The sequence below is a fragment of the Carassius gibelio genome, chromosome B24, assembly GCF_023724105.1.
Source record: "Carassius gibelio isolate Cgi1373 ecotype wild population from Czech Republic chromosome B24, carGib1.2-hapl.c, whole genome shotgun sequence".
Classification (NCBI taxonomy): domain Eukaryota; kingdom Metazoa; phylum Chordata; class Actinopteri; order Cypriniformes; family Cyprinidae; genus Carassius; species Carassius gibelio.
The window spans coordinates 9,665,893-9,679,860 of NC_068419.1; the positions used below are offsets into that span (position 1 = coordinate 9,665,893).

Consider the following 13,968-nt stretch of genomic DNA (forward strand, 5'->3'; position numbering starts at 1 on the left):
TCATTAGTCTGAAGATGAAAACAACAAAATTTAGCCTTTGTTTTTTTTTTCTAAAATTACATGAAAAAAAGTCAGTCATTCATCTTCTTATGGGAAATCCAGGCAAGCAGTCAAGATGGGATTCTAACAAACATTACAGTGGAAAATGTTACACATCTGGACCCTGTATGGTTAACAACAGAACTGGAATGTTCCCAGACCCAGAAACATAGTAAGGACATCAGTAAAACAGTCCATGTGACACCAGTGGTTCAACCATAATTTTACAAAGTAAACAAAAATACTTTTTTGTGCAAACAAAATTAAAACAGCGACTTTATTCAACAATTCTTCTCCAAATCGCATCTTCCACCATTATCAACAGCACGTAAATAATTCATGCACATGGTGCTGCTGACCTACAACACGCCTGCACTGAGCCTTGATTACACGCAGAGGAAAGCAATGTTCATGCCTCTTGTTACTGTCCATAATGGCAGAATATGTGATTTGGAGAAGAATTGTTGATTAAAGTCGCTATTTTTGTTTTCTTTGCACAAAATGTATTCTTGTACCTTTGTAAAAGTGTGGTTGAAGCATTGATGCCACATGGACTGTTTTACTGATGTCCTTACTATGACTCTGGGAACATTTCAGTTGCATTGCAGCCTTTATGGAGGTTCAGAAATCTCTCGCATTTTCATAAAAATATTAGGGATGCACCAATTGACCGGCCATAAATTGGAAACCAGACGGTTTTTGCTTTAAATACGCAATTGGTAATCGGCCGGTCTTTGGAATTTTTTTCAGCCGATTTTTCCGGAAGTGCGCCCGCGTGCTCCGACTACATTACTTCTGTGTGAAAGCAAACACATCCCGGGATTGATTCCAGCATTGAACTCGGGTCGGGGACGTAGTAACATTGCTGGGTTCAATCCCGGGACAAGCGCTGTGTGAACAAAAGCCAGATCTAATGCCGTGTCGTAGTGATGACATTATCGTGTGACTCTTTTACTGGCTGTTTTGAAGGAAGATCAACGTTCACTGAAAAAAAAAAAAGTGCAAACTGTATGAAGCAGAGATCAGTTAGTTCCTCACTTTCCACGGTGACACCGAGATCGTTCGCCAGATTCAGTGAAAGTATTACATGCCTAATGTTTTCGACTCGTACATTACACGTCACGCCCTGATGTCACGTGTCGTTACGGGATCTGTATTTGCCGGAATCGCAGTGTGAAAGGGGCTTTATTGAGCTTTCCCTCAATTTTGGACTGTAGACTGTGGACTGTCCTTCCTTCTTGTTTGTTGCTTAAAGATAAAAAAAAAAAAATCGTCCAGTTTGCTTGTAAAAGAAATCGGTATCGGCCATGAAAAATCATGATCGGGGCATCCTTAAAAAATATCATAATTTGTGCTCTGAAGATGAATGATGGTCTTACGGGTTTGAAACGACATGAGGGTGAATAATGACATGTTTATTTTTGGGTGATCTAGCCATTTAAACACACCTGAACCAGCTAATCAAGGTTCTTGGGAATTTTAAAACAAAAAAGTCTTACCTGAAGTTCCAGGCAGGTGTGTTAGAGCTGAACCCCACAGAACACTGGCTTTCCTAGAGCAGGTCTGGACACCCCTGCCTTGCATCAAAATAAATCTATCAGTTTATAGATATACCACATATTTTGTATTTATTGTATTAATAAACCTTATCTTATCTGTCTTTTTTTGTCAATTTCCAGTAACCAGTGAGAGAATAATGTTTTAATACAAGGTTGTGTTGAGTGCAGTTGTTCTTACCTGTGTAGTGGGCACCAAGAGGGTTTCAGTATTTGTCCAAGGTCTCTTCTTCAGTATGAAAACATCTTCGTAAATTTTGCAGTCCGAATCAAGTTTGGCAAAGATTGTTGATTCTAATGGGCCTATGGTAATTCTGGATGTCTCAAATTCTGCACAAACCTGTACACATGAAGTGCAATGTGTTACAAAAAAAAAAAAAAAAAAATTGAACAGCAAAAACCAATTCAATGATCAAAATATTAAGTGATTTATTTGTGTGAGTGATGAATAGTGTCATGTTTACCATTCCTAAAGGAGGACCTGATTACATATCTGGAGCATATGTATAATGTGAACAGCTCAGAGTAGTGTCCGGTTTAAAGTCATTGTATGACCACACCGCCATGTTCATAAACAAAGCTTCAAATACTCCCACTGTGCTGAGCCAGGGCTCTCAAAACTCGGTCAACATCTCATGGTTGGACATTTATTGATTATTTATCTTTTTAAATTAGTTAAAATATACATATTATAACAAATAAAGGTAATTACTTCCACTTTTTAAAGTCATTATGTATTACTAATACAATTAATTTATACAAATATATTTGGCACACAAAATGAGATAAGAGAGAAACTCCTATTCGCCATTTGATTAGTTATATGAGGAAGTAGCTGAATGACAAATCATTCTGTCTCTTAACATCTCTTATTGTAAGCCATATGTATAATATAAAGTAAAAGGTAAGTGATAGGACGTTTTATTTTTGGATAAACATTTTATTAATAAATACAATCTCTCTTAAAATACCTTATTGGGTTATGATAATCAAAACAGTTTGGTTTGATCTAGCGCAGAACTAAGACTTTAATGAAATATTTCCCCCACTTATAAAATGATTTTATTATTAGCTAGCTCCATACCGGAGAGCTGCTTTATAAAAGGAAATCAAGTTATAATTCTAGCGACACTTACTCTGTATTTTCATGTTTAATATTGAAAAGCTATCGATTGCATAAAGGACTGTTATATAAATAAACGTGACTGGACTTTTCTTTACTGGAGTGCCTGGAGAACCTCAGAGTTCGTGCAAACATCCATATCTCTGTGTTCTTAAGAGCTGCTTTTACATCGCGGTCAGTTTTTTGTTGTGTTTATGCAGTTATTGAGAGGAAGGCGTGCAGTATATATTTACATATTCATCCAAGGTTCGGATCGGGTCGGTTTGCCTCAAACTGAAGTGCTATCTTCTTCTTTTTAATTGAATCAGGAGAGTGTATTACAATCTTGCGCTACAGCGCCACACTGGTCAAACTGCATTAATGCAGGCTTTCAAATCAGGCAGATACGAGATCAAACCACTAACGTTACTCAAAAACATTTGCTGAAAATTTTATTTTTATCGTCGACGTTGTCGATAATGTCGAGTAATTGTTTCAGCCCTAGTGTATATATATATATATATACTAAAGTAAATACATTACAGAGAGTCGTGCGCTTTCACATCTCCCAACGCTTCAAAATCATCTATTAACGGTGCAATAAACCGATTACACAATACTAGACTGCAAAACAAAAGCACCTCAAAACAGAAACTCTAAGAGAAATTAAAGACTTTGACTTAACACAATAAAAACTTTAGATTTTCTTACCTGACTGATACCTCTTGCTCCCCTCCACACCGTCATCAAATGCGTTGGAAATCGTCACTTCCGGTTTTTTTTGAATCACGAAATTAAACCCTTTACGTTACTTTAACGATTGATAATTAAGTAAAATTTAAAATTAAACATTTTAAGTTGATTAAACACAATACAATTGTGTTTTGTCGGAAAACTAAATATATTTGTGTTGTTTTAACAAAACATATATGTGTAAAACGAACAGTGCCGGAAAACCATTTTTTTGAGTGTGCCTTGCCTTGCCTTGCCTTGGACTGTTTATCGGATTACTATTTTGTCTTGCCCTGGATTGTACCTGTTTGCTGGTGTTTGACTCTGCCTGTTTTGACCACTCTTGGGAATAAAAGCTGCTTCTGGATCTTCAACTCTGTTTTCACGCCTCCCTCGTTACACAGTTCTTGATCTGTACATATTTCACGCCTGATTCAGACAAAATGAGCAATATTACGGATAGAGGACTTGGAAGTAATGGTTTTGTAAGAGTGGAAGTAAAAGTGGGAAAAATTTTTTTTGTTTATTACAAAGCAGCTTTTTAATTAACATAATGTAAACTGATTGACTGGAGTCATGTGGATTACTTGTGGATTATTGTTGTTTTTATTAGCAGTTTTATCTTCCTTTCTGACGGCACCCATTCACTGCAGAGGATTCGTTAGCAAGTAGATTATGTATTCCTAATTTTATCCAAATCTTTCAAGATACAGAAACCAGTTAATATAAATCTTGGATAGCCTGGGTACAATTTCCTAAAATGTTCATGTTTTTGGGAACTATTCCTTTAAGTAATTTTCAAGCATGTGATGTAAGTAATGAGAAAGGACAATTAAAGGTGCTATAGAAAAACAAATTTTATTACTATTATGTGTTACAATAACAACACATACTGTAATAAAATATAAAATGCAAGGTTTAGGCCATCGGTTGAATTTGAGAACCAGATTAGTCTTGTTTGTGAATTAATCATTCTGTTTTAAGATCATAGGATAATGTTTTCTCACATTCTCTCAAATATAATTCAGTGATCACAGCAAGTCTAAATCCTGATGATTCAATGTTGAAGACTAATGACGAAAAAGTTGCTGATAAATGTGTTTTGTTCTCTCCAGAAGTCATGCCAGTTCCAGAACAGCCTGCTGAAGTAGAGAACGCCACCATGCTCAGTCCAGGACTGAATGCTTCTAATGGCGACGGATCTGAGACTGAAACCACCTCTGCCATTCTGGCCTCTGTGAAAGAGCAGGTAGGACTTAATGTCCACTGTACAACTTCATTCACATCTTAGGCACAAAGCCAGAACCTTTCAGTGGAAAAGTTTAATTCTTTTGCAGCTCTGTCCGTGACTTATCAGGAGACAGTGGTTATCTGTACACATTTGTCATATTAACTCTAGTGCCTGACTTTTTCTGTACAATTTCTGGGAGACGAAGATAAAAAGGGGAATGGTAAATGCAAGAAAGGCCATCTTGTGCTTGTCAAATGGCAACTGGGTGGAATTAACTATGAAGTTAACATAAAAGATGTCAGATATTAGAATTTAACATGAAGTAAAAATATTAATGTAAAGAAAATTTTTATCTAATATACCCCTCCGTCCATTTCTCAGCTTTAACAGCCTTGTGTACATATACTACTGTTTTCTTAAACATTTTGAAAGAAGTCTCTTATGCTCACAAAGGCTGCATTAATTTGATAAAAAATATAGTAAAAACAGTAATATTGTGAAATATAATTACAATATCAATTGATTATTTTGTATTTTGATTGTATTTTTAAACAATTCATTTATCTGATGGCAAAGCTGAATTTAAGCGGTCATTACTTTAGTCTTCAATGTAACATGATCCTTCAGAAATCATTCTAATATTCTTATTTTTGTGCTCAAGAATCATTTCTCATTATTATAAATGTTGAAACAAATTGTACTGCTTAATATTTAAGTTTTACACACCAGTTTTACACACCAGTCTGTTATTATGGAGACATTTCCACGCCCCAAAACGTGACGCTGAACGAAACTAACTGTGATTGGTTGTTTGACATGTCGGTCAAACGGTCTCATGGATGAACTTTGGCCATTGACAGGTGCTATGAATTCCAGACCTTCAGCCATAAGTCTGAAGGTCTGGCTCAAGCGGCAACCTCCCGCTTTCTTTCGTGAAGCCCATACGGAAGTGACTTAAACTGTAATTCATTGACTGGTCGCTAGTGGACTTATTTCTAGACCCGGCTGCAAAAGTGAATCAATCCCATAGACTTCCCATGTTAAAATGTCCAACTTTACAGCAGAAAAAAAAAACATGTTTACAGCCTGGTTCAAAAAGTGGTTTTGGTCTATATAGCTAATTTTGCCCTTCAAGACAACTGTGAGGGTGGTGAATTTTTTTTATAACTCATCTGTTTAAAGTAAATTAAGCGTGGTTTCAGCAACCAGCTCCCGCCTTTTTGCCCATTTTCGATTATCCGGGAGTGACACGCTGCCAAGATGGCGACACCGCCTACTTTTGATTCAAAAACGCTCTTCAGAAACCTATTGGTGACGTCATGGACACTACGTCCATGTTATTATATAGTCTATGGTCTGGCTACGCTAGACTAGCGCAATTCCAAAACGGCGCCGATGATCGTGGAAATTTCTGTGGGTGATTTACTGACAATGTGCAAATTACAAAGAACACAAACACAACATTAATGACTAACACAATCTAACAAGCGTCGCAAAAATTTGCATAAAGATATGTTTAGATTAAGATAATGTATTCTTCTAGCATTCCAAATAAATTAATGTGGAAAAAACCCTCTCCCTTCTACCACGCGTGACTGAACTCTTACAAATGCATATTCAATAAGGTCAGCCACAAAAATAACTGTGTCCGTACCTTTTTAATGCTAATTCTTTGCTGCACGTTTTTAGTAAATCATGACAAAACTGTTTTAATGCCAAAAGACGGTTCACGCTGGCGCAAGCTGTTAGTAAATCTGGCCCTGTATGACTTTACTGTCCATTTTAATCAATTGATGTTTGACAAAAAAAATAATAAATCTCACCTTATCGGTAGTATATTTGATGTATATAAATTAAAAAAAATAAAACAATATATGAAATACAACTTTACATATTCTAGCTTGGAGAGATTGGAGGGTAATCGAGTTAAAGCTCAGGTGTGACATTATTAGACCATTTAAAGTTCATGTGCTAAAAAGTGGAGAGAAACCCTGAAATATTTAAAAGGACATTACAGTAGCGGAGAGAAGTAAGATGGAGGAAAATGACTGTGTCAAGATGACTGAAGAAAAATTCCTGAGGACAAAATCCAAAACCTACGCAATGAATGCATATTGATAGATGGTGGGGGAAATCTGGAAAATGCCATAAAGTCAGAGCCTGTGGAACTGTTACACCTTGGGAATCTGTCTCGGTAATGATTTAATTGACACTACAGTATGCAACATATAATACAGTGTAATTTGTATTTGATTACATTCTTTATGTTTGCCAAATCCCAGCTCAGCAGTAAAAGGCCACCTGTGTTTTACCCGATGATGGATTTAGTTCAGGCAGCCATTCCCATCCCACCTGGAACAGCCTGGAAGACTGTGCAGGTGGCACTCCGGGCCAATCCATCACAAAAATTAGCCATTACTTTTATTCATACACAACGGGTTCTCGCGTCGTACAGACGGCTGGCTCATCACAGCCTCAAAATGTTGATGGCTTCATGTGCTGCTTTAATAAAAGCTACATTAAAATCAGAGATGCTGATGCAGGGTTTCACCGAGCAGAACTGAGCATCTGTACAACACAGTGCTGTTTTTTTTTTTTTTAATGGTAGATTTGATTAATAAACCTGTGTATGTCTGTGAGACACTCACTGTGAGGAGGCTGGGTAAATCAATGCTAGTAATGTTTGGAGACTCTCATTCCTCTCTCAGAAGCCCCGTCTAGCTACACTTGTAAAACATCCTTGCACAATTTAAAATTATTGATTTCGGTTCTTAATGTTAAATAGTTGATGTATTTAAAGTCTGATATATGAAATAATAATATATTTTATAGAGTCCTGGTTCACAAAAATAAATACTAGCAAACATAAACAGCAATGATTTATGCTTAGTGCAATTTCAGCACTTTTTGTGGCATATATAAAGTTCTTAAAACGTAGTATAAATAAGATAATGTTCTCATGTAATCTCTGTAGACTAACTCCCATATTATTTTGTCATGAATTAATTCACAACAGAAATACTTTCAGCGACTTCTAACCTCACCAGAGAAAAGAACTTGAAATAATACTGTACTCTCCACTAAAACGGCATATTATTGTACCATGAAATCAAACCCACTTGCATTTTTCTTCTCAAGAAGAAAAGGCACAATTTTGAGCTTTTCAGTGAAAATATTGCTCTGTTCTGATCACACAAGCAATTAAGGCATTATATTTGCAGCCTTGAGATTTCATTGTGAGGATGTGAGGGTTATTTCTTTGCAATTTCAGACAAGCCTGGGCTGTGTGCAAGCCTCATTATGCCAACTCCTTTCATACATCCAGCACATGTTTGGCCTTCACATGTAAGTGGGCTGGTCCCTGTGTAATAAAGCCTTTCATGTTGAGTGCTCTGATTAGAAATCAAAAAGCAGGATAACAGAAGTGTGCATTAATAAAGGTGCTATTTGTCACAGTTCGCTACTGTGAGGAGCACATAGACGAAGGACCAAAGAGACCAGTAGTGGAATTCAAACATATAGGGTTTAATCACATTTAGGGAACAAAGAAAACACACGCAGCAAAGTTAGACGTACACAATTCCAGACAAAGGAGAATAGAACAGGCTAGAACTCAGAGATAGGTTCGTTACGATTCACTGGTGTCACGGTTCGGTTCGGTACGTTTTAGATACAGCAAAAAGAAAAAATTGGCAGATAAATTTCCTTGATTTAAAAAAAAAAAAATTATTTATTAAAACTAACAAAGTATGTTTTTTTTTTACATTGAACAATGATGGAGCTATTCTTTACCCATCTTCTATGGTGTTTTCTTAGCAGCATACTGTATAAAACAAAAACAGCTCCTTATAAAAAAAAATGAAAATGTTATATTGTTGTAGTAGTTATGAACAAATACAAAGATGTAACTTTTTATATGGAACTCTATAACTCTTTATATTGAGTTTGTTTTTACTCAATTGGTTCTCTATATGGCTTATGTTTTTTGGAACAAAGCAGGAATTACGGTCTGGCTGAAATGGGCTCGTGAAGGAATATTGTAACGGGGCTCTATTACGTTTAGCATGCTCTTAAAACCTGCGTTTTCCACTACAGAGTAAGGCGCTCGCTCACTCAGTCCGCGCTGAAGGCTCGTTGCAAAATGGCTAAAGGGTCTTTCACACAGGATGCGGTATGCGCGGCGCTGGACCCTGGGATCAGCGTTTCCCTTCAGATACAACGCGAGTTGCGCTGCACTATGCCAAGAGCAAAGTAGGTGGAGTTTTCAAAACTGCCCGTGCATACATTCTATTTATAACAGTTCTTCTATCTAATAACGTGCAGACCTGTTAATTGTATCGTACTGCTCAGAAAATTCCGACACAGTACAGTACTAGTCCATTTTGATTTCCGTGCTTGTTTGGATGCCCCGATCGATTGGTAAAGTGCACCCAAACACCAGACCTGTTGGTTATTGGAGGATCTTCTATTTCTGGTCTGTTAAATGCATTGGCCACCACGTACTGGAGGACTGTGCATGAACGCCTGACGGAGTAGCCTAACATAAAACATATAAGTTGGTGTTTTTTTTTTCTCTTCGGGGGTGTCAGGGGCGTTGCCTGTTACGTGGTTTGGGTTATTGGGCTACCTTGTTGAACGCATATCATTATATTTCACTTTTTTTTTTCAAATATAATTAATTAGTCCAACGAACGGTTCAATACGAATACGCGTATCGTTACACCCCTAATATATATATATATATATATATATATATATATATATAAGGCGACAATTATTTTATCGCGCGTTAATGCAGTTTTTTACACATACAGACAATTTATGGGTCACAGGAGGGAATGCTTCCGATCAAATTATTTAGGCTAAACATCAACTTTGACAAACCACTGTCCACTGTTATTTTTAACAGGACAGGATGCAACAAGCTCCTAATCATGACTTTATAAATTGGAAATGGGAAGTTTCCGATAGCATGTGAAGACAGCAGAGATTTGCTCTCGCTGGTTTATTATTTTGAGTCGTATGGGACGCATTAACACACATCCCTCTTACAATATATTGCTTTACAGATCTGTCGCCTCTGTCGCTCAGAAATGCAATCATGCAGCACATATCAGAAGATCTGCACTGCATTCACTGCTCTATATATAACTATATTTTCTTCTTCTTAATATTATTTTTGTTGTTAAATTGTTTTATTATTACATTTTATTACATGATTAATTTATTAATATTTTGTTTTATTAATATTGATAATAATCCACTAATATCAATGTTGTTGTTAATGGTTTTATTCATTTGTTGGCAATATGTATTTATTAATATTAATATTATATTAGAAAACAATAATTATTCATCCTAATATTGTTGTTAAATTGTTTTATTACTAAATATTATTACATTTTGTTATTTGTCATGGTTACAAATTGTGCAGAATGGGGGGCACGAGGACTGGAATGGGGAATTGCTGATATATATATAACATTTAATATGTTTCCTAAATATTGGTGATGCGGAGAGAGAAGCTGATATGAAGTCCTGTGGTCACTCATACTGTGTCCAGGTGTGTGCGTGCCATTCATGTTAAGTGGATTGATACACTCTGAAGGATGATGGAAGGAGAATTAGATATTGTCCTTTAGCACTCCTACACCAAGCTTGTTTGGGTGGAGGCCCTCCAGTTTAAACCGTTGTCTATGGCCCCAGAAAAAGTTTTGGATGAAATTTGTTGATTATTACTAAATATTATTAAACAATGTATTAATTTATTTATATATTATTGTATTATTACTACTACAAATAAAATATTAATAATTTACTTATACTTAATTAATTAATTATATTAATATATATTTATATTATATATAGTTTTAACTTTGCAGGACCCCTTGTGGCCCACATATTTTGTAAACCCATGGACTAAAATATTTGTATAATTTTTTACGGACTACAGGGCTTTTCCACATACCCAGCATCATTTCCGAAGTTCACATACTGATGCTATTTATGTCTTTGCATAACTTACTGTATGTGAATCATAGATGCGCCTGGAAATCCCTCTATGGCGGATGTAAACAACTGATGAGATCTTAGGCACACATCGCTGTTATGACCTCTATCCGCCCCTGTCCTACTTAAATCCCCAACCAGCACCCCCTGAACAGCTCTCGACCACCTCCTGCCCGTCCTGCCACTCAGGCACATCGAGCAGGGGCCTGTGGGATTACACCCGAGAGCAATCACCATAAACAGCCCCATCATTGTAATCACCATCCTCATCACTGCAGCTATCAAAATGGTAATGCACTTCAGCAGCGGATCGCTGATTCTGTGTGTTCTTGAGGAAACCCTGTTATACATTCTAGTACAGCACGTCACCCATATAGGCCCCGCAAAAAAAGATGTGGCTCGGTGGCTTCTGTGATCCGTATCATGCGTGACTTTGTGTCAGCGCTGTCTGGGAGTTTTGCGAGACCTGTACTGAGTCTAGTGAGATGGAGAAGGAGGCCTCATAAATATGTATGGAATGCAAATGACCATCCGTCTTGTGTGTTTTCTTTGAAGTGATGTGTGTGTGATCTCAACAGGAGGCGGCAGTTGTGTGTCCCAATCAAGTTGCCAGTGTTAGGCGATCTTATAAATGAAGCCATCTTATTCTGGACGCCACGGCTCGCTCAAAGAGATTGATTGGGAAGGGGCCGCATCTACCAAATTAAGCCGGTGTAAGTGGATGCGTGGGACAGGTCTCAGTGAGTAAGCTGAGATGAAAGGCAAGCTTTTATTTTGATATTAGACGGCACGGCGCGTAGAGTTTCTGTGATCAGTGTGTTTGTTTCACACTAGACTGCTGTGTATCGTATTACAAAGAAGAGAAAGACAAAGAATAGAGGTGATTAATACATACACATCATTACTTGTTTCTCATAACACATGGTTTTTGGTTGTATGGTTATTGGAACTAAAAGGTGTTCCTGGCTAAATTCATTAACAGTTCCTGTGGTGCGAACATGCCAAAAAGCAGGTATACTTCCTGCTTATAGGAGTAGTTATGGGAACTATGAAAATGTTCGTTTGGTGCGAAAGCTTTGTGATATCTGTGCTTTCAAATTAGCATGAAATGTTGGCACAACCAATTTTTTGGTGCGTTTCTGAGTGAAACTTTGTGTACAATAAGATTTAAAAGTACATTTGATGAGAGAATTGATTGTTTTGTGGATCTGAATGTGAGCCGTTCTCATGACCACCATTGACAGCCTCTCTTGAGGAGGCTTTTTTTTTTTTTGATGAGGGCATCTAGCACAAACCTAAAAAGACATTGATTTTCACTGAGGCAACTTTTAGATGCTTCAACTGTTCTGACTGTCCTTGTGTTTTATTGAATAGTGCATTGTTGATACTCAAGGGTTTATGTTAAAGGGCATTTGGACTTGGAACCAGTAGAGAGGCAGGAAGCCAGTAAAGCTTACTTCAGTCAATTCAGAAAGTATTTTCCTCAGTCTAAATGTCACTGAATCTCAGTCTGGAAATTATTCAGTATTTCGCCATTTGAATGTTGAATTGAGGTTCAGTAAGAGATTAACTTTGATCTCATCTCCACAAGTATCTTGTCCGTCCGTCCGTCCATCTGTTTATCTTTATTTTATTTTAAATTTTCTAAGCATTCATATAGCTTCCACAGCAGAATGGTTGTTGTGTATTGACATTATTACTGAGGGATGGATGGTTTACTGATATAAGATCTACAGTATCAGTGTAATATTGTGGGGAAAAAAGAATGGCAATATTATTGCAAGAATACAGCTTTAATAAAAAAATAATAATAATAGATGCATTTCAGATGATTTGATGAATAGAAGAGAAAATGCATTGTTTTTTTCAGAGCTCCTTGTCGACTTGTATTGTAATATCCAAAGTTTATATATATATATATATATATATATATATATATATATATATATATATATATATATATATATATCATGTAGAAACAAGATATGAATGTTTCACAGTGGTCGTTGCGAAGCACCTACCACCACAGCATCTCAGAATGTGACATTTTAGTGTTATATGAACATGAAGAATGACATGCTGTTTGGTAAACAGAGTGTTACACACAGACTGCGTCAAACAGGCCTCGCTTGTCTCAGATACACATGCTGTCAATGCTCCTATATCACACAAACCCTCTCCATCCCTCCCCGAAACGCTCATGTACGCTCAAAAAAGGATGAGCGCTGTACAAATCCTATATTGCACCGTGTATGTTTGGGTCAGAGAGTTAAAAGAGAGCGTAAGCGAGAGAGAACGAGCGCTCGTGAAGCAGAGAGAAATGAATATGTCACACATGGAGCAGACACGTGTGCAGTAGGAGGCCTCGGGGGCCTGTCAGTAATGGTTGGCCTCAGGGAAGAACAGCATAATGTTGTCAGTGTTGAGTGGATCACTACAGAAACCAAAGAACAGGCAGACTGTTTCCTCTGTGAAAATCACCCCGCACCCTCCCCTCTCGACCTGTCTGCTTCGACGGCACAGCCAGTTTGCTGTCCCTTTCAGAGCTCCGGCCTCCTGTCTTTCGGTTAAACTGGGTTACAGCTCAGCTTTGTGTGTCTCTTGCTCTTGCTGTGCGCAGCGACTCGGTTCATTGTGTGTGTGTTTGGGTTTGTATCTGTGTGCAGTTTGTTTAGCTTTCTGTCACTTTGTTTATTCACTCTCTGTTGACGGTGAATCGCTAATGAAGTCTAACAGGCGACCGTTTGTATGAACACTGACCTAGAATCAGCTCCACTGAGCGATTGTAATCAATTGTAAATGTGTGTGCATTTGTGATATTGGATACCAGGTAAAGTGGCACGGGACATCATAAAATTATGTTTATGGATGCTGGCTTGTTTTGTGTACACTATCATTATTGAATTGATTGCATCTTAATTAGAAATTGACCATGCAGAAAATGTCCTTCATTGACGTTCTTCAAGAGTGCTTTGCAAATGAGATTCTTTCGCCACTAGGTGGCAAATTTATTAAAGTTGAACTTAACCCTTGAAGTCAAGGTGAAATGAAAATGGATCCATTTTTACTTTCTTAATGCACGTTTCTGGTCCATTTGTTCACTTTATTTAAAAGGAAACAAAAATTGAAAAGGGTTTTCTTATTGAATATCCAGTTACTTTTTAATGGGTTGCATGATTACATATTCACACAATGGCAGTAAATTATTCAAAATGTATTTATATACTTTTTTCTTCTTTTTTTCTTTTTCCTTGTCCCCTTTATATACTTTTTTCCTCTAAAAATCCTACTCTGTGCCA

At 37.1% G+C, this 13,968-nt stretch overlaps 1 protein-coding gene across 2 annotated transcripts in view; it reads left to right on the top strand.

Moving 5' to 3' along the window:
* LOC128013669 (catenin delta-2-like) overlaps window positions 1-13,968 on the top strand; it is a 275,599-nt gene that overhangs the window by 25,284 nt on the left and 236,347 nt on the right. Inside the window, exon 2 of one of the 2 annotated variants that reach the window (XM_052596797.1) lies at window positions 4,548-4,678. In XM_052596797.1, the coding sequence (XP_052452757.1) occupies window positions 4,550-4,678 (129 nt within the window). In that variant the 5' untranslated portion in view covers window positions 4,548-4,549. Of the gene's footprint in view, window positions 1-4,544; window positions 4,679-13,968 lie in introns of both variants that reach the window. The other variant, XM_052596796.1, reaches the window with a different exon arrangement.